The sequence below is a fragment of the Grampus griseus genome (assembly GCF_964374135.1).
Source record: "Grampus griseus genome assembly, chromosome: 20".
Lineage (NCBI taxonomy): Eukaryota > Metazoa > Chordata > Mammalia > Artiodactyla > Delphinidae > Grampus > Grampus griseus.
Genome location: NC_139014.1, coordinates 51,040,418 through 51,061,594, shown reverse-complemented (window position 1 = coordinate 51,061,594; position 21,177 = coordinate 51,040,418). Strand labels below are relative to the sequence as shown.

The 21,177-nt window shown below is 52.7% G+C and overlaps 1 protein-coding gene across 2 annotated transcripts in view; it reads left to right on the top strand.

The window, feature by feature from the left end:
- RPH3AL (rabphilin 3A like (without C2 domains)) overlaps nt 1–16,929 on the top strand; it is a 118,892-nt gene extending 101,963 nt beyond the window's left edge. For both annotated transcript variants that reach the window (XM_082678340.1, XM_082678339.1), the window contains 3 exons: nt 12,113–12,226; nt 13,687–13,831; nt 15,608–16,929. In XM_082678340.1, coding sequence (XP_082534466.1) covers nt 12,113–12,226; nt 13,687–13,831; nt 15,608–15,611 — 263 coding nt within the window. In that variant the 3' untranslated portion in view covers nt 15,612–16,929. The remainder of the gene's footprint in view (nt 1–12,112; nt 12,227–13,686; nt 13,832–15,607) is intronic.
- The last annotated feature ends 4,248 nt before the right edge of the window (nt 16,930–21,177 follow it).

Here is a 21,177-nt window from a genome sequence, read left to right as displayed (position 1 = left end):
TGGTGTGGCCCATTACGCCCAATTGAGGCTGCTTTCCCCAAAAGCAGAGCTGGGACAGAGCAGGGAGAAATTTGTATCTCTTGCTCAATAGCCATTGAATCACAGAATTGGGTGTTTTGTATCCTACAGGGCAGTGAGCTCCCCGTCACTGGGAGCATTCAAGCAGAGGCTGGATATTATAGTAAGGATACTATGGCTCAGAAACTGGGGGAAGCTTACTATGGGGCTTGTTACTATGTATCCAGAGTTATGACCCCATGTTGTGATCAGGGCTGGGGGGATGGGGACACAGTCTATGGCCCAAGATTGAGAAAGCCACATGGCTTTGAACCCGAGACCTCTGTCTCCTTAGCACAGAGCTGCAGCCGACTGAGCTAATAAGCAGTTTCGCGGCAGCCGTTTTTCCATCAAACGCATATGCTGTTTCCTGACTTCTTAAGGCAGCACGCTATTTATACCAGTAGATCCATTCATTCTTAATGAGCCACGGTTGTGGATTGTAAAATGTTTTATTTTCAGACAGGATTGCTCACTGCCCAGAGCCAGTTGTTGCTATGCCGCCTTCCTTCTTTCTCTGTTCCTGAGAAATGAGTGTTTTGGAAGCTCCTCGGGGGCTCAGCTGCCCTCTCCCCCACTCCCTACTCACCCCCAGTGTTTCCCCAGCAGACTCAGAACTTGCCGTTTCTATCACACCAGGCTGAACGTGGTACATGAACTCCCTGCAGCCTTCAGAGCAGCTGGGAGTGTGTGTTGTAGGGGGCAGGCGGCGGGCAGGCTGGCCGAGGCTTGGAGAAGGAGGCAGAGTAGAGCAGGAGGTCTTCGTCGTTTGGAGGTGGGATGCCATCTGTCCTGGGTGGGTTGGACATTTGCCAGCGTCACAGGTCACTAAGTGATGGAACAGTGACTCGATCCGACTCACTGCTTTAAATTCATTGACAGCTTTTTTAAAGGTAGAGAATGTTCATTAAAAAGAATATGGAATTCTGGCTTCATTTTTGAAAATCAGAAGGTCTGGCATACTGCCCCTCCCTGGAAGAATTGGGCAGGCTAAGTGGCAGCTTCCCCCTTCACACAGGCCTTGTAGTCTCTGGTTTGCTGCAGTCCCCACCCCTCCCTATTGTCTCTCACGCTCTTTGATCATCACCCTTGCTGGGTTATTAAGGAGAAAGTGAAATAGTTCTAGTTTCCACATCCCAGTGAAAGAGAGAGACTAGAAGTTAGACCAACAGGGACACCTCTTGCAAAAACAGTGGGCGCACGTCTCTGTGGAAGTGAAGGCTTCTCATATCCAGCCCACCTCACTCACTGACCCTTCACCTGACCAGTGGGAGACAGGAGCCTGACCATGGCACATCTGGGCGTCCTTTCTCCTACCCTGACCCCACAAATCCCGCCCACGGTGGTTCTGCGCCTTCTGTGGAGGTGACCCACCGCTGTCGCCCCCAGGGCCTCGCTAATAAGGGCTTAAGAGGTCAGGCCTTGCAGAGCTCCTGTGTTTTAATAGGGGATCCCCGGGCAGGAAAACTTTAGTTTTGTAAAGTCCTTCTTCCTCTCTGGGCCTTGGTTTCCCCATGAGGAGGATGGGGGTGATGGGGACTGAGACAGAGAGTCCGTTCTCGTCCAGCTTTCATATCTCATGGTTCCAAATCCAAGGGGATGAGACTTTATGGAGGAATTTCTAACAGGTGGTAAAGCAGCTCCCAGACCGTACATTGAGGCTGTGTCTACCGGAAAAACCAGCCCCATCTCAGCAGTGGCCCCGTCTCACTCACTCACACACACACACACACACACACACACACACACTCACTCACACACACACACACACACACTCACACACACTCCGGGTATGTGCTGCCAGTGAAATCCCATCCCCCTTCCCCCACCCCGTGCCCTGTGTTTGTGGTAAACAGTCACTAAGTGCTTATGAAGTTCCGGAATCTTCCTTTCACGGTCCTGCCCCCGGGATTGTCTCTACTGCTTCACTATCACCTTCCCCACCTCAGTTCGTCTTACACCCTGCATGGGTTCTAGAGTCCTGGGCAGCTGGAAGTACCTGGGCTTTTTTAGTGTATAAATATAATAGAAACCACCAAACACACACAGATGTGAGGCAGAAAGGACTGCTCAGAGGGGAGGGAAGAGAGGCTGCTTTTGAACCACCTGAGGAGGGTGCTGTGTGTCCAGCCCGGCACCCGGAAAGCCACTGACCCCAGTCTTCATGGTGTAGGTCTGCTGTTTGGGTCCAAAAAATAAATAAACAAAAACAAGTCATAGCTGCACAGTCCTGGCTGTGGCTCCCACTAGCCGTTTAGGGATGGGAACGCCGTCCATCCCACCGGGGGCAGGAGACGGGGTGGTGGTGCTGAGTTGCCCGAGCCCACTGTGAGCCCCGCTTGGGCGAACACTGACAGTCTTCTGTGCGGCCACCGTTCTTCCAGGCTCAGCTGAGGGCCTGGGTGCCACGTGCCTGTTGGTCTGGGCAGGTGAAAGAGGCAGGTCTCAGCCCTCAGCTGCCGTGGACCACAGCCCACGCCAGGCGTTGTGCATTTGTGTAATCCCCTGACACCTGTGCTGGGGGGACTACTGTTGTCCCATTTTATAGAAGAGGAAACTAAGGCAGATAATTTACATTGTAATCTCGGCGTGGGCAGAACAAGAAATCCCCATGGTGTTCGGGAAACTTTGCCCTTTTCCCAAGTCTCAGGGAAACAGAGGCCTGGCCATGTCTTGCGTGGCTGTGTTTTGAAAGAGAAGCCCGTGCGTTACTAATTTGTCTTGACCTTCAGAGCCCTTGGTGAAGCCAAACGCTAGCTCGGTGCTGGCGTGTGTGAATGGAGGGGACCACCCCCAGAATAGAAGCCCTGAGCTTCCAGGAGCCACCGTTGTCCCGACCGCTGCACCCCACCCCTGCCCCCTGCGGCCCTGTTGCCTGTCCTGGGCATCTTCGCTGGCCTGGGGGTTGATTTTCCAAGAGCAGGAGGCCCTCATTAGCCACACCACAGAGGTCAGGGGCATGGCTGTCGCTGCTAATTTGTCCCAACCCGATGGCACCCTCAGCTGATTGGATGACTCCAGCTGCAAGGTAAGGTCTTGGGACTCCTTGCCCCCGCCACCCCTGCAATCCCCAACTGAGCTGAACTGGGGAAACAGGCCCCACCCCCAGGCAGCCCGGCTGCAGCTGAGCAGATGACCGCAGAACTCTCGCCAAGTGCAATACAGCACACCCCTCTCCAGCCGCTCACCTGCCTCGCCGTGTGGACCTGCAGCTTAATTCCGCCCACTCTAGATTTCTCGGCCTTTGGGGACCTGGTGAAGTGAATACATCTGGGCCCGCCTGCCCTGTCTGACTCCAATAAGCCCTCGGAGGTAACAGTGCTGATTCCACTCGGCTCAGCAGTCCTCTCCCCAGGCCTCTTGTCCATCACAGGGTGGAGGCCAGCCCCACGGATGGGGCCAGGATGCTTTCCGCTCGCTGGTCCAGGAGTGGCGGCAGAGGCTGGGAGAAGCTGTCTGTCCGGTGATCTCCATACAGGAAGGAGGGGCCGGGCCGCCCCTGTCTCAGTTGCTCCTGGGGTCCACATGGAGTCCGGGCAAAGCTGGCAGCCCAGCTCCCCACCTAGGCTCTGAGATCAGATGCCATGGACTGAGCAGGGACTGAGATTCCAGCCCCGGTGAGGGAACCTGAGGGATACACCCTGAGGCCAGACCCTGAGGGGACGTGATAGACAGAGGCGGAGACCCAGAGACGGAGGGACAGACATGTGCAGAGACTGGAGAGTGAGAGAAACCAACCAAAACAGAAATAGGGATCAAGAGACAAACCCAAGGGCTTCCCTGGTGGCGCAGTGGTTGGGAGTCCGCCTGCCGATGCAGGGGACGCAGGTTCGTGCCCCGGTCCGGGAGGATCCCACGTGCTGCGGAGCGGCTGGGCCCGTGAGCCATGGCCACTGAGCCTGCATGTCCAGAGCCTGTGCTCCGTGGCCGGAGAGGCCACAACAGTGAGAGGCCTGAGTACCGGGGAAAAAAAAAAAAAAAGAGACAAACCCAAGAAGACTCAAAACACACGGGGACACAAAGACACACAAGAGAGGGAAAGAAAGACAAGAGAAGCAAAGGCAGAGAGAGAGCTTTTTTTCAAACCATCAACAAGAGAGGCACAAAGAGATGAGGTCAAAGGCGCAGAGACCTAAAGGAGGACAGACAGACAGCACTGACGTCATGGAGTGGATGAAGATGCGTTTTGCATCCCAGCAAAGGAACTGTCAGGAGGTATGCACCCACTTTGCTTCATCTCTGCCACAAATCAGAAGCAATAACCTGCCAGAGAGAAATAGTGCAGAGCACATCCAAGCCAGACCAGCCCCTCGGCCCCTAGGTGCCTGAGTCCAGAGCCTTCCTTTTGAGCCTATCCTGGCTCTGGAGAAGCCCACCACCTGGCCATTGTGTTTCCTGTTCTCTGTCAGGGATGCCTGGCACACCCCAGTCCCAGCATTTCTATCTGCCAAAATCATGCCCATCTTTAAATTCCACCTCTTCCAGGAAGTCCTTCCTGACTTCTCCTTTCCCTGAACACTTTCCACCTCCCCTGCAGAGTATCATGTTCTCCCTGGAAGGAGCTGTTCTTATCTTCCATCCGTCCATCTCCCATTCTATCTGGAGCTCCTCCAGCCAGGGCAGGACCACAGGATTTCAGTGCTGGCGACCACATCACTATTGATCTGAGGATTCATCTTTGTTATCTGGTACCTCCTGTCTGTCTGCAGGCCCCAAGGAAGGAGTTAATTAAAATCAGTGGCAAATGAGTAAGCAAGCACAGGAAACCCTCCACTCCCCAACTCTCAATTTCTGGCCTGGTCTGTGCTGTCCCTGCTGAGGTCCCAGGTGGCAGCCTGGAAGGGGGACCAAGGAGGGAGAGCTCCAGGGTCCCACTCCCTCACCCCTCCTTCTATGGTGGTCCTGTGACTATCCCCACCTCAGAGATGAGGAAATGAGGCCCAGGGTGATCAGGCAGCTGGACAGGGAGGGTCATCCGGATCTCCTGACTCTGAGTCCAGGAGGGAGGGAGGGAGGAAGGCTCTGAGCCTCTCTCGCTCCACCCAGCCTATCCCTATGAGGACAGGCCCCCTGGCCTTGGGACTACCTTTCTTATTGTCCAGACCCTGACTCTCTGGGACCCTGGAGGGAGTTTCCAAAACAAAGGAAGAGCCCATCCTGGGGCCTGGGGTTTGGAAGAAGAGAAGGTTTTGCATGAACAGTGCACTTCTCTCCCCAGAGCCCACTCATCCCGTGTCCATGGCAACCAGCCTCCGACAGCCCCTCCCCTCATTAGTCTGTGCCTAGCTCAGGCTGAGGCCACCATTGCCTGGCTCGCTCATCCCACTTGAGTGTCCTTTGGGAGAGGCTGCAAGGAGGCGCCTGCCTGGTGGAAAGCCCAGCCCGAGCTGGCTCGCCACCACCTTGCTGACCACCATCAGTCCTGCTGTCTCTGCACAGTGCCGCATTCTCTCCTGCTGCGTGCCTGCTTGGCCCAAGGCCCAGTGATGGGGGCTGAGGGAAGGAGCCAGACACCAATTAAGACGTGACCGTGCCCTGAAGGGGCTCCTGGTACAGTTGGGGAAGTCGAGGCAGGTGTTTGTAGGAAAAGAAATGCAATGCCAGGGGTTGTCTGAGAGGGGCCAGAAGAGCTGCCCCAGCAGTTGTGGGGAGAGTGAAGGAGGGCCTGTCTTCCATACTTGGGCTGGAGAAATTTTCCAACAGAGGCACGGTTTGGATGGGTTCCTGGAGGATGAATTGGAATCTAATTTTCAAAAATATGTATAGGCTCGTATAGCTTTTTAGACTTGCAATGCTTTTTGTCCTACTTGATCTCTTGATCTTATTTTATTGGTAGTTGTTATTGTGTCCATTTTATAGATGAGAAGACTGAGGTTCAGAGAGATGTAGGTATTTGTCCAGGAGTGTCCAAAGCAGAGCTAGAATTCAACCCTAGATGTTGGGAGTGAACTAGACGTTTTTCTCACACACATGGCAGCCCCTGCCTCTGGCGGGAAAAGGCATGTTGAGGAGACAGAGGATGAACTGACCTGCCTGCAGGGAACCAGAGCCCTTGGGGTGAGGCCAGACCATGGGGTGCCCTGCATCCTGGGTGAGGAGGAAAGCGCAGAGATTCCTACAATAGTTAGGCCTGGGTTCAAATCCCAGCTCGGCCTCCAAACAGCCTCTGAAGGCACCTAGTGCCTCCAATGTCTTATGAAACACAACTTGGAAATCTAAGCTCCCCGGAAAAAGTGAGTCCACCCCTGTGAGGTTGGCCCGGGCACCGAACATGGTGAGTGCAGAGGCCAGCTCTGTGCCAGATGGTGTGGGCCGTGAGTTCAGGATGCACCCGCCCCCATCAAATAAAATAGCTCCCATTCATCAGGCACCTACCATGTGCCAGACACTGCCTGTGTTATCTCTATTAACACTCACAACAACCCAGGAAAGGATCCGTCATTACCCCATTTCATAGGTGGGCCTGCTGAGCACAGAGAGGTGAAGACACCGACCCGAAGTCCCACAGCTGGGAAGTGGCAGAGCCAGGACACTGTGTGACTCAGAGCCTCTCCCACCCCTGCACCTCGCTCCTGCTGCCACCAAACAGAGCCCCAGACTTGGGAGGCATCTTGGTGGGATTTCAGGCTGCAAGCCTGGCCCTGCTCCCAGGTGGGGCAGCCCTCACCTGTCCCCACGCGGACAGCTCTGTGACTCTTCTCTGCAGCTGTGCCCGCCTGGTGGGCTGGGTAAGGCTAACTGGGGACGTCTCTGCATTCCACAGGGCCTTATCTTTCCTTTACATTAAAAAAAAAATTTTTTTTTTGCTTTTAGTATGCAAAATTTTCCACCATCTGCGTTGCCTTTGGCAGAATATTTGCTGAAAATATCTCTCTTCCTCTCTAATTCCCGTAATTTCTTGGGGCTGTGGGAGCCTCCAAGCAGAGCCGCAGATGCTCACAAGGGCCTCCCGAGCTTACAGGCTGCTGGCTGTCCTTGTGCCAGGCAGGCAGATGTTGTGCGGCCCAAAAGTCACATCTCCCCGCCTCTCAACCAGAGTGGGGCACTGGGGTCTCTCCACTGATGGAACAAACCTGACCTGAAGTTGAATCCTAGGATTCAGACCCAGAGTGGCTGTCTAGGTTGGCCTCTTTTTGTGTGTGATGAAGCCCTGAGAGGTGTCCCCAGGGTCACAAAGAGAGATGGTGGCAGAGCAGAGGCAGGAAGCAGGTCCCCCAAATCCCGGTGCAGTGCTGTGAGGTCCAGTGGCCAGCATCCTGCCTGTCCCCTGGACCGTCCCAGGCAAGGTATCTCCACAAGCCAGCAGCTGCCACATGTTCTTTGAGGCAGTCAGGAAAGACTTTCCAAAAGGGAAGACTTCCCCCCACCTTCATATACCAAAACTCTTGAGTTTCCATGGTGACAGTCAAATTGCAAATCCATCCAAGAGTGAGCCAGGGGGAAAAAAAAAAAAAAGCTGGCCTCTCCCCAGAGAAGCAGGCATGGCTGGTGCCGGGGCTGTCCGCTTCTGAGGATGAGAGCTGGGCAGAGTGGGGCAGCCCTGCTGCGGCATGATGGGAAAATCTCAGGGACGCCAGGTCCCCAAGCAAGTGGTCCGGGGGCTCAAGCCACTGCAGAGGGGGAGGCGCCCCTCCTCCCTGCCTGCTGGCAGAGCCCGGGTGAATCCACTTAGTGACACCTCCTTCTTGGGGAAGCTATCGGGACAGTCTTCTCCCTGGTGTTTTCCCATTTTCAATCTGAAAATCAGACGTGGGCAGAATACAAGCGCTCGTCACTGACGGAACCATCCTAGACTCAGCCTCTGGGGAATTAGAGGAAAAACCTCAGCCTCCAGACACACAGAGTGTTTTCTTGAGGATGGAAGGGCAAGAGTCAAAAGATTTATGAGCCTAAAAGCTTTGTTAATAGACCTGGAAGATTTACGATTGCAGCTGCCGTGCAGGGGAAAAGGTGGCAGCGCAATCGAATGGCAAATTAGCCAAGGTTCGGGTTTTAACAGCAACATTTGGAGGGGGAGGAAGAAGAAAAACTTCTTCCCTTGCTGCCGGAGGAGTATTTGGGTAAACAGCATTTGCACTGGGCTGTGTCCAGGGATGTTCTCCGCAGTGTCTCCTTGGTGCGTTTCTTTCCCACTGACATAAGTGCCGAGGCCAGGTGTCAACACTGCCGACTTCCTTGGGTTTATTCCTTTCGAGTGGGGTTTATTAGAGTGGACTAGAAATGGGATTGAGTTTGCACCACAGAGACCTCTAAGCTGAGGCTTGGCCCCCTGCTTGAAATCGCAGACACAGTGAGCAAGGATGCTTGAGCTGAGGGAGACGAACCCAAAAGGGATGAGTCGTTGGCTGGCTGCTTCTCTGCTCTGTGATGTCTTTGTGAGCTCAGTTGTCATCTGGGGCTGTTCCCCCCCCTTCCATGGCTGTGGCCCTTGTCTATAAAAGGAAACAAAAAAACAAGACAGCTGACTGTCACTTGGGGAGGTTTATTTTTTCTAAACCTTGCACAGCATAGGCACCAAGTGGGAACTAGGCAATGTGGCCCCCGAACCCCACCTCCAGCGTTGGTGCTTGGACGACACATACCCCTCCCAACAAAACATGCTCTCGCAACATAGCATAGCAGTCTTCTTGCGGCTTAAGCCCACTCCTAGCTCAACACTGTGCCCATGTACCACAGATGACAGAACAGGGAGCAGAGTGAAGAAATAGGGTGAATGAGTAGCCACCATAACCCGAGTCCTGGGATGTCCTTTCCCATCGTCTCCTTTCAAGCTCTTGATGTGCTGTGCCCTGTGGTATCTGCTCATCAGCACCAAAGAATCCAGGCATTATTTCCATACCATGGAGCCCCGTGTCATGTCCCCTACCCCCCACTGCCTCAGCCTCATATTCTCCACCCTGCCCCAGAATTTTGAAGGTCCTGCATATCAAACATGGGGGAGACGGAACATTCCAAGTCAGGAAAAAGGAATAAATTATCCGTTAAGCGTCTCTGCCAAAGAGATGGGGAAACCAATGTGGAGAACGGTAACCGTGTTCCCCTCAGGGATTTCCCACTGCTTAACAGGCTGCTGGACACCCCCTCCTCCTGCTGCGGGAGGGGGCAGAATCCTCCCCAGTTCCTTTGCATCTGCCCCTAGGGAGACCTGGGGAGCTTCTTGCCACCTCCTGCCACCTCCCACTCCCTTTGTCTGAGGACCCACAGAGTTGGCATTTAGTCAGTCAGTGAATGAGCCAAAAATACGTAAATGCTTATAAAACCGATGCCCATAAAATCGGGTCTCGGTGGATTCATAATCAAAGAAACCCAGTCTGGGACCTAAAACGCGATTGCAAGATAAGCCAGGCCTTTACTTGCGTTTCTCAAATATTGTAAAGGGGGCATGTGGACCACAACCCCCCCATCCCCATCTCTTTTTGATTCTACGTCACAAGAGCCCAGAAAGCCAAAGCAGAACTCTTCCTTGAGGGCAAGAAGGGAAAGAAACAGCAGAAGAGGCAAAATCCTTGAGCAGACAGAAGAAAGGCAAAGCTGGAAGCAATCCTGTTAGCATCGTTCTTGCCCCACCCCCACGGATCAGGCTCTGCAGGAGAAGCACGCCAGCCTTGACTGTGGTGCAATTTGTCCCCTGCCCTCCAGGAACCTCTCGGTCTGCTGGGGGAAACACACACAGAACACTTAAAGCGGGAAGTAGCTGCTGCAGGTGTAGCAGAACACACAAGGCGTTCAGCCAGACAGGTGGGAGCCATAGGGAAGGCTTCCTGGAGGAGGTGGTACCCGAACTAAGCCAGAAGAAGAGAGGTGGGCAGGGCATTCTGGGTAGAGGGAAGCCAGTCCCTGCGGGAGGTGCTGACCGGCAGTTTGGCAGGAGCTCCAGGCCGCGTGGAGCCAGAGGAGCCCCAGATAGGAGAGCCAGTGAAACTGGCAAGATGTGGGGATGAGGGAGGGAGAAGAACCAATTAGTCATTAAAGCTTTCGAAGCACGGCTGCCCTGCTGTGGAAGCACAGGGTCAAGGATCTCTTAGGCTGAAGTGGTCAGCCAGCTCCAGCCCCTCTGGTTGCTTGGTTCTATGACTTGTGACTTTCTTAGCTGAAAGGTGACACAGGCTGAAGGCATGAAAACTTTCCAGAAGGCTCTAGATCCAGGTGGAAGCTACATGGCCTAGGTCCTGCCATTTCCCTTCCTGGAACCACTGTGGGCTTCCCTAACTGACCAGACTCTCTCCCTGCTGGGCCTTAATGCAATTTCAGGATTCTCCTCTGCACGCTGCTCCAGAGGGGCCTAGAGCATCAGATGAAACCTATTAGCCGCCCTTGATATAGATTGATTTTGTTTCCAGTATCATCTCCCACCAAACATGTCTCTATGGCTCAGGTTTGTTCTACAGATCAAGTAAGATAATGCTTCCCAGGTGCCTAGCACAGTGCCTGGCAGAAAGCACTCAACTCCCTCCGTAACCAGCATATTGCATTCCTGGGGAAGACACGCTGACGCTTACCCCACCCGCTGAGTTAGTCACCTATGCGAGCTGGTTACCTGTGATCCCAAACCTTTCTGTGCGGTTATACTTGCTATTATAATTACATTATTTAATTAAATGTTATATAAATTGATGAAAAAAGTCAGAAAAGACACAGAGTCGTTTCATTAAAACCAAGACTTTGGAAAGACTTGGTAGAAGTCACTTGCTTAAAAAGGCTATTGAATTAGGTGTAGGCAGCACAACTGTAAAAAAAAAAAAAATGGGGGAAAGAAACGGAAAAATAGAGGATTCCTGCTTGCCCATGTCTTCAAGATCTGCTCCAATTTAAAGAAACTGAACCTGAGAATCACAATGCAATATAGATGCAGTTTAGACACAAAAGACCATGTGGGTCGATCTCAAAGAAGCACCCAAGCCCTCCATCAAAAGATTGGCGAATGGGGCTTCCCTGGTGGCGCAGTGGTTGAGAGTCCGCCTGCCGATGCAGGGGACACGGGTTCGTGCCCCGGTCCGGGAAGATCCCACATGCCCCGGAGCGGCTGGGCCCGTGAGCCATGGCCGCTGAGCCTGCGCGTCCGGAGCCTGTGCTCCGCAACGGGAGAGGCCACAACAGTGAGAGGCCCGCGTACCGCAAAAAAAAAAAAAAAAAAAAGGTTGGCGAATGGATGTACATTTCTATGCTTAAAATTAAAATGGAGTTTAGTGTATGAATAGATCCTGTATTATGACTCCCACTGTTGACTAACCAGCCAAATATGGTTGCATTTAGTCCAGAAAAGAGGGTTTCCACCACAGCAGGTGCTCACTGTGGGAGCTCCCCCTCCCCTTCCCTTCCCTCTCCTGGGGTTCCAGCCCCACCAGCCATGCTCCTTCTGCATTCACAAGACCCCACTGGCAGTTGCTGGATGAGCTGGGATGAGAGCCCAGGCCTGCTGGCTCCCAGTTCAGTTCTTCTGGTGGAATCAGAGTGGTTACAAACACAGGCTGTGGAGCCAGCCCGCCAGAGTAAGAATCCCACTGTGGGCAAGGGCCTCGGTTTCCTTGCCTGTGAAATGGGGACAATGCTATTTCCTATTTTGCAGGGTTGTTCTGAAGCTTCCTTGAGTTAGTGTATGTCAGGGGCCTGGAGCCCTCCATCAGGGTCAGCGAGGACTGGAATTATCCCTGCAGAGCATGGCCGGGCACCTTTAAATGTTGCCAGGTGCAGTTGGGCCTGCACCAAAGGGGGTAATCAGCTCCTCCCAGCAAGAGGGTTCTGATTCACCCACAGGGAGGGGGTGATGGGCGGAGATGGCTGCCTGAGGACTGAGCCCTCCCTGCCGGTGCTGGTCATACTGGGCACCGCACCCCTGAGTCCCCGCCTCCTCGCACCGGGACTCACCTCTTTGACAGGAGTACCCTGCCATCCCTATCCCCGGACCACTGTCCCCATGCCCCAAACACCAGGGCCGGCGGAGGTCCTATGCCACTTTGTCCTGGAAGGAAGAGGCCTGCCCTGGTCCCCTCTGTCTGACACGCCTGCCTGTGGTGGCCAGTGGGGGTGACCTCCTGTGCTGGTATCTCTTTTCCAGTGGTTTCCAGCGACAGTGACAGTGACTCAGATCTCAGCTCCTCCAGTCTGGAGGACAGACTCCCACCCACTGGGGTCAGGGACCGGAAAAGCGGCAGACCCTGGGGGGAATCAGGTAAGTGTGGGAAGCAGCCCTGTTTGTTTCCCAAGCCCCCGGGGCAGTGGCTTTGCTGCTTCCACAGGCTACCGCTCCCTAGTGGCTCCCCAGTGGCTGGGTCTGTGGACTTGTTCTAGATCCGGGAGGCAAAATGGGCCATCAGCTGGGAGGGCTAGGAGCTAAAGTGTTAGCACCACTCAAGAGCAGATAGAAAGGGGAGTTCCCTGCCGGCCTATGGTTAGGATTCCGGCTTTCACTGCCATGGGCCGGGTTCAATCCCTGGTCAGGGAACTGATCCCACAAGCTGTGTAGAGCAGCCAAAAAAAAAAAAAAAACATATAGAAGGGAAGCTCAGGTATATATGCAGAGAAAGCCTGGGGACACATTTTCCATTCCTTATCTTTAGACACATGAAGGACCTTCCCAGGAAAAGGACCAGCTTCATTCAGAGTCACTCCAAAGGTTAGAACTGGGATACTTGCGTGACATTTCAGGCTGAATTTAATACCTAAGAAGAAAGCTTTTCAGTAACTGCCTCAAACTGGAAGGAAATGGAAGGCTGGGTGATCTTCTGCCAGAACTGATACGGAAGGAATTCCTGCCGGGGGTGGCAGTCTGGACTAGGTCAGAGATGCCGATGCCTGGCACTCCTGTGCCCATGGCAGACATTACCAGTTGATCCCGGCACTCTCTCCCACAGAGCCTGACATGGCTTCGGAATCCTCCTCCATGCAGTTTTCCCAGGGACCAGTATCAGTAGGCGGGGATGCTGCATGAGGTGAAAACTGTCCCTGGACTAGATGATCTCTTAGGCCCCTTCAGGCTGCAGATTCTCTCTTAGGAAAGCGTGGAGGACACTTACCTGCCAGCCTTGGTTGCTAGGGCAGGTTTTATACTCCTCACCTCCCACTACCGTAGCTCGTGTCCCCTCTCTTCACACCGGCTCTCAGCTGCGGCCAAGCGGGTCAGGAGATGGAAAGATGGAGTGCAGTCTGCAGGCCCCACCGCTGCTCTCTGGGCCGGGCAGGGGCTAACAGCCGTGTCTGAGTGAGGATTCTTTAGTCTGCAGAGGCAGCCGTGAATGTCCCTCTTATTGGGTTCACAGAAATTTACACGCTTCTCCACGACACCCTCCTTCTCCGAGGGCAGGACAGACTCGTCCTCACTGCCAGTTTTCATGTGGGTAACTACTTGTTCCTTAGTGAAATGACCTCAGGGCCCATTCGATTGCCTTTGTAGGTTGTGGGCCAGTCGGCAGTGGCCAGAGGGTGGGGTCCCGCTAGAACATGGCAGCCACGTGGATGGGGAAAGGGGGTGGCGGTTCCCAGGGGAAGGGGCTCTGGCAGACGGTTCCATCGATACAGGTCACAATTCCAAAGGAGGAGACTTCAGATCAGCTCCTTGTCAGGCTGAGATGGTCCCTGTCTCGGTTCAAGGCCCAAAGGACGCAGCCTTGAACCATTCATGGTTTCTTGCAGGTGGCAGCGTGGAGTCATCAAAGATGGGGCCTCCCCGCCCACCCAGCCACCTCTCAGGGAGCGAGCGCAGCCTGGCCATCGAGACGGGACCGGCTCTGCAGACCCACAGTGGGGGGCCCACCCAGGCCGGACCCAAAAGGCCACAGTGAGTACCAAGCTCCTCCTTCCATCGTACCCACCTCCTCTCTATCTGCGCCCCCCGGGGGGGTGTTTTCAGTTCTCTGCATTTTTGAGCCCTGTGCCAGGTGCCCGTCGAACAGAGGCAAGCCAGACCCATCCGTGCCCACAATGAACAGAAAGAGGGACCCAAAAGGACAGTGGTGACTGTCCCTATCCGTTCTCAGTAACTGTAACAATGGCCGTTTCCATCCTCTGCTTTATGAAATGTGTAATCTTTCAGAGCATTTCCCTTCCTGCCTAACAGTCACAGTAACTCTATTTTCAGAGCACCTGCTATTCTCCAGGCAGTGCATGCCCAGCCTGGGCCGGGTGCGGTGGGGGACAGTCCCTGACCTCCAGAAACCTACTGCATAGCTGAGGAAGGCAAATCAGCTCACCCAAAACAGAGCCCAGGCCAGGGCAGGCCCAAATCCTAAGAGGGAGGATTCAGGACCCCTAGAGCTGACGGCATGGAGGCCGGCCTGTCCTTGCACTTCCAAGGTCAACTTTCGTTCTCTTGGCCAAATAGACAGGAGGCTCAGTATCCCCATGTGATGGATGTGGAAGCCAAGGGCAAGAGTCCAAGCTCCCACCGGCCCCGGCCAACCTGAGGTCACCATGCACTTGGGGGACAGGGGAGTCCTCGCACTCAAGCGGGAGAAAATTGTGCAGGTGCACGATCGGCGCCCAGCCTCCTTCCAGAAAGAAGCCCCAGCTGGACTTAGTGCGTCTACAACCAGAGGACCCATGGTGCACACTGCATGGGTCAGCGCAGCAGCTGGTGCCCCTGCCGCGCACGGGGACGGCTGCAGGCCTGCTGGGCTGGGGAGTACCCCCCAGGAAACCCTGTGGGAGCGCCCCTCCCCTCCCCTTTCCCCTCCCCTCCCTCCTCCTCCCTCATTTCCCCTCTCGATGGTCATGAGGGACAGAGACAGACTGTGACGCTGAGTGGGCAGGTCTCAGGGAGGGAGGCACCGTGGGCGTGCACCCTCTCCCCCCTACCCTCGCCTCCTGCAATCCCCCCAGGGAGGGCGGTTTGGAATCAAGCAGGCCCAAGCTCCAGTCCCAGCCCTGCCATCCATACCCATGGGAACTTGGGCAAACCATCAGGTCGAACCACATGAAATTGCATTTTTGTAGATCAAAAACAGTTAAATATTGGCAAATCCGTAAGATTCAACCTAATATTTGATCTCTCAGTGCCCAGTTCCATTATCGCTGAAATGGGGACCACATCGTGTCCCTTGCAGGTTGCAGGGAGGGTAAGATCCAGGGTCCATGTAGGGTACCTACCTGAGTGGGTCTTCAGGAACTGTCCAGTAATCACGGGGCAGGCTGTGTGGCCTAGCACATAGACAGGGTTCCAGGGCTTAAGTTGTTACTTGGAAAGGACTGGCCTAGAGGCAGGTTGTATGTTCCCATGGCCATTTGCTCCTGCTGGCGCCCCAAGATCACCTGTGTTGACTAGCCCAGGTATCGATGGCCACACTGAAGCCCAGGGACTGGGCGACCTGCCTGCAATGACACAGCACAGCGGAGCAGGGCTGGGCCCAGCATGCAGGTGCCCCCTGCCCAGCACTCAGCCGCCGGCCCTCCCGGGCAGCCCCCTGCTTAGTTTCAGACGGGGCAGCCGCTTCAGGCGCAGGCCGCTTCAGCAAGGAGTCAGCCTTCCCTGCATTTCATTCCCAAAGCTCACACTGTCACTGGGGTGGGACTCTGCCTCTGCTCCCCCTATAGTGGCCTTTTTTTCTCTCCCCCAAAGGTAGAAGGCACACCTGGGCGAGCCCCTGCTGCTGACGTGGGCTCCGACGGTCCCCTCTGCCTGCCCTGAGCAGAGGCGTGCTTGGTGCGTGGGGCAGACTTTCCAGTGGAAGAGCTTGAGAGAGAGAGAAAGCGCTGGAGCCAGACCCTACCCGGCTCCTTCCTGACCAGTCCCAGGGCCCTCCACCGCCAGCCCTGTCGGACGTGACCTCTGACTCGACAAACCAGTGTTTGCAAGGCTGAGTCTGCTTCCCCCAACCCAGTGCCTTTCTGCACCCCTTCTCTCCTGGGAGCCCCCCTCTCCACCGCCACCCCAGTCACTCCCCTCAGCTGTGACCTTTATTTATTGCCCCCAGCCCCACCCCCAGTCTACCCCTATGTTCATTTTAAGTTTGCTCTCGTCTTAGTTGGACTGCAAGGGCCTTCAGACCCACCTTCTGGGGCCTTCCCCTATGCACTGCAATTTCAGAGGGTGCCAGGTAGGGCTTTCTCCATATTTGTATTCATGGAAAAAGAAATCAGAGCCTGAGCGTGACCCTTCACACCTGAGCGTGGCCCCCGGAGAGGAACCCAGAGCAGGTGGGATGAGAGATCCACCCATCCTCCCCCTTCCCCTGCAGCTCTGAACGTGGATGCGGCCTCCTCCCTCCCCGCCCAGGAGCTGCTGTTGAACCTGGCTCTCGGTTACGTTTCTTGGAAGCCCTCCTTGGCCTCCCCGAGGGCTGCTGGAGCTGGAAAGGGTTCTGGTGAACACTGTGAATTCACTCACTGGAGAGCAAGCAGCCTTCAGCTGAGCCCCCTGCTGGGCGTGAAGCTCCCTAAGCCATTAATCCACTCCCCTTCAGTAGGTTCAGTTAGGCAGAAAAACACTTAATTCAAAGTGTGGGCAGATGCTTCTGGAAAGCCTTTCCTGGAGGAGAGAGAATGCGTGATTCTGTGTGTATGGCGTCCACACCCCCCCTCCTGACCACCCTGGGCCTGGTCCTCGAAGGGCCTTCTTCTCCAGGCTCTCAGGCCCCCACCATTAGCCCCTTTGCCCTAGTCGCTGGCAGACAGTTAAAAAAAAAAAAAAGTAATAAAAACACTGTTTCCCTGTGACAAGTTATGCTTCAGAATAAAAACAATAAAGATTAGAATTTGCATTGAGCCAGCGTGTTGATCAAAAGGCCACAATCACTTGTGTTTCTGAGATGCATCAGTAGAGAAATGGATGGAAAAAATGTGGTACGTTGGTTGCTGGAACACTTGCTAAGCCGCAGTAAAAGGAATGAGCTAGATCTGCGTGGGTTAGAAGGGCTCACAAGCCTAACGTTGAATGGGAAAAACAAGGCCATCTAAGTAGAAATAAAAAGTACAGATAATCAAAATGAGTCATATGAACTTACATGTAAATGTGTCAAAACGCGTGTAAAATGGGCAAGGATTTGTGGTTAAACACTGTGGACTGAACACATCTGTATTTCCTCTGTCTCCCCAAACCCCACCAAAATGACATAAAGGAATGAAAATGGCATGAACTGCAAAGATGGCAGCAGGTAAGAGAGGTCTGAAAACTTTGGAAGCTGGAAGAGTATAACTTGTTTAGTGCCAGCTTCCCCCACTCCCCAAAGTGTCTAAGAGAGCTGGCAACGCTTAACAAGCCCATTTTCTCTGCAGAATCCCCCACATGCTCAGAACATGGAGGGACCGGGTATCCCTAAGGCAGGAGTTCAAGATGGTGTGAAAATAGTATTGGTTGGAAGAAGTGGTTAGACCCGAGCCCAGATTGCACGTGACTGCCCTTCTCTGATCCTGGTAGAAGACAGGTGTACAGCTGGCCAAGGTTGAACTAGAAGGATTCTGGATTGGGAACCCCAAGACCAGCCAAAGGCTGGGGTGAAGCGATGGTTAATGGGGAGACCCTCAGCCCCCTTCCTCTGCTGACAGCTGGGCCTGTTCCCATCCAGCCACCCCAAGGCAGGACATTATTGAATTTCTCTCTGGGAAACTGAGCAAAGAGAAAAGACTGACAGATCCTGAAATTGACAATTCCCCAGTCTCTACCCAGTCACCACTATGAGGCCCCCATTCCCAAGCCCTACCCACATGTACAGAGCTTCCTGTTAGCTTTGTTGTGTTACAGTCATAGTGGCAACAGCCAGGGGCACCAGCAGTTGACCAAAACCAACAGCTCCAGTACACAGAAGAAAGGGGTCAGAGAACAGTCCTCTGAAGATATTTGCCCATGAAACAGGAAGAGAGTGTCATTTTTAAAAGGAAGTGTTAAAGCTCTTGAAAATTTTTTTAAAATATATAATAGCAGAAATTTTTAAAGGCATTAGAAGGGATGGAAGATGTGAGAAAATCTCCCAGAAGGTAAAACACCGAAACAAAGAAAAGTCAGGACCATTGGACAACCAAAACATCAGATCCATGCAGAAGGTCTAACCTCCAACTAATAGGAATTTCAAGCCAAGAAACAGAAAAGAGAGGAGAGAAAATTGTAGAAGAAATGATACAAGAATATCTCCTAGGACTGAAGGAAAGGAGCTTTCACAGAGCAAGAACCCACCAAGTGCCGAGCACAGTGACATAAAACCACAGCCGTGCGGTGGGCCACCACCATCGTGAGCTGCCATGTGGCAATACCTGTAGATGAAGACGCACCTGGCCTGCAGGTGCCGTGCAATCACCTGAAATCTTGCTAAAACAGATTCTCACCCACCGAGTCTGGGCCAGGGGCTGAGCATGTACGTCTATCAAGTTCCCAGATGAGGCTGCTGGCTAGAGGACCACATACCCTGAGGAATACTGGTCCAGAGCAGTGGTGGTCACCACTGACAGCTCATTGGAATCACTTGGCCAGCTTTACACACACTCATGCTGGATGCACCCCTAGAGATTCTGCTTTAATCAATTTGGGGCCCAGCCTTGACTCTAGGATTTTGTAAAGCTCCCCGGATGACTCCACGTGCTGGCAGAACCAAGAACCATTTCCCTACAGAAACTCTTCTATGTGTGCTCCAGAAGATGTGCACAGGATGTTTAGAGCACTACCTTTTTATTAGCTAAAAACTGGGGACAACCTGAATACCATCGACAGAAGACGAGATCCATAAATTGTGATATAATCAGGCCACGCTTAGTATAGATGACTCTCACAAACAATGCTGAGGAAAGAAACAGATGGCAGAAAAAATAAATATGTTATGACACCATCTATATAGAGATTTTAAAACATGCAAAAATGTTATATATTAACATATATTTTATGCAGTGGAAGAATAAAGAAATGCATAGGAAGGATAAACAACAGCTTTCAAGATACATCTTGAGAAGAAGAGGCACAAGGAACGGTTTCAACTTTACTGATAATGTTTCATTAATCTCAGCGATGGATAGATGGGTTTGTAATATTTATAATATTTCATTATATGTCATATTTGAATTATTTTTATATGTCTGAAATCTTTCAGAATAAAAATTTAGGGAACTATAGCAAGGCTTATCATGAAATTTCAGGACACCAGGATAAAAATCCTAAAGAAAAAAAATCCTAAGACCTTCCAAAGAGAACAAAATTTTTTGAAACATGTCATATACCAAGGGTCGGGGGTTAACATGGCTTTGAAATTCTCAAAGCAAATTTTGAAGCCAGAACACAGTGAAGAAGTATCTTCCAAATTCTGGCAGGAAATGATTTCTAATCTGGGTTTATATCCACCCAGATCTTAGTGACAGTAGAATGAAGATATTTTCAGACTTGTGAAGTTTTGTTTTGTTTTGTTTTAATTTACCTCCCATACATTCTTTCTCAGGCAGCTACTACAGGATGTGCTCCAGCCAAACAAGGGAGAAAACCAGGACACAGGAACACAGGAAACTGAGGATGCAACAGAGGAGAGGGGCAAAGACAGGCCCCAGGATGTTGGCAGTGGCTGTGTGTGTGGGCTAGAGGCCAAGGCCAGCCAGCCCAGATTGGAGCATGAGGGCAGGAGAGATACCCAAGGATGTACAAACAGGATAAGAAGCATACCTGTGTTGGAGAGATTGAATATGATATCATGATATTCTATATCATGACATATAATATATAAAACTGAAAAATCAAGAAGTAGAATCAGCATGAGATTTCAGTACAAAGGTAAACACCAGCAGACATGCCTGAGTTCTAAGTGTTGCCTAGAGAGGGACTTGGGTTGGGGATGGGGGGGGCAGGAGATTGCTGCCCTATGTTATAAACTTTATAGTACAGTTTTTAACTTTGTACCAAATTATATTTCTAACAATGGAATTTTTTGTGGAAAAATATGTATCAAACAGGATAAACTCGTGGGATGTGGGTGAGAGCCCCGGAGCCATAGCAGGAAAGTAAGATAAAGAGGCGATGAGGACCTGCCTGGCAGAGAAAATGCAGCTCCAGAGGTCCCTGTATCCAAATGCCCAGCCTGTAAGGGGCTGTTGCCTCTGCCTCCCGGCTCTCAGGAACCTCTGTGCTGGGACCGACACCCCCTTTAGACTCCTCAGACCTGATGTAGCACAAGCCACCACACTCGCTCCCACTAGAACCCCGTGCCTGGACCAGACCTAGTTTAGGAGAAGGACCCAATCCTTACAGCCTCCAGGGGGAATTCCAAGTGTGTTTCCTAGAGATGTGTCCCAGGGTTGATGGGGCTCTGAAGCAGTTTCATCATGTGTTAACCCCGGAAGCTTTCAGCTTTAGGGCACAGATGGGATGCAGATACCCCCACCGGGGTCTGGGAGCTGCCAGGAGTCAAGGGTTCTTGGTGGCGGTTCTGGGAACCAAGAAATCCTTGCTTTCTGAGTCTCAAGCATCCAACTTACCAATTAACTTTTGAACCTGAGACTCTCGCAGTTAGGGATGGAGGATGTTCTGTGTCATCTGTAAAAATCATGGAGTGCAGAAACGACTTGATTTGTCCCACATGTTGGATAACCCAAGTAGTCCCTAAAAGAGACCACATGAACTTTGGATACCTGATTTTGAATCCCAGCTCTACTACTTAGCTCCTGAAATGATGGGTACTTCTCTGTCTCAGCTTCCTCATCTGTAAAATGGGGATAATACTTCCTTCACAGGATTGTTGTGGAAATTAAAAACTCGAAAGCACCTGTAAAACTCCTACCACTGCTATTAGTCATGACTCCCATAGGATTCAGACGTGGCCCTTGCCTCAAGAGTTGTTTAGATGACGTAAGAAGGTAAGTGCAGTGGCTGCATGGAGCCTGGGACACAGCAGATGGTCATGCGCTTCCCCTCGGGGAATAATGGTTCATCTATCCAGTGTTGACTGGGCAGCTGCTGAAGTGTCAAGTGCAGTGCTAGAGGCTGAGGTTCCGTAGTGGCCCCCACCCTTCTGCAGCATCGAAGTCACCCGGTGGGCTTGTTCAGACACAGGTCACTGGGCCTCACCCCAGAGCTTCTGGCTCAGAGGTCCGGGGGGGGCTGAGAACATGCATTTCAAGTTCCCAGGCGATGCTGATGCTCCCCATCGGGAGACCAACTTTTTTTTCTTTTTTGGCTGCATTGGGTCTTCGTTGCTGTGCGCGGGCTTTCTCTAGTTGCAGCGA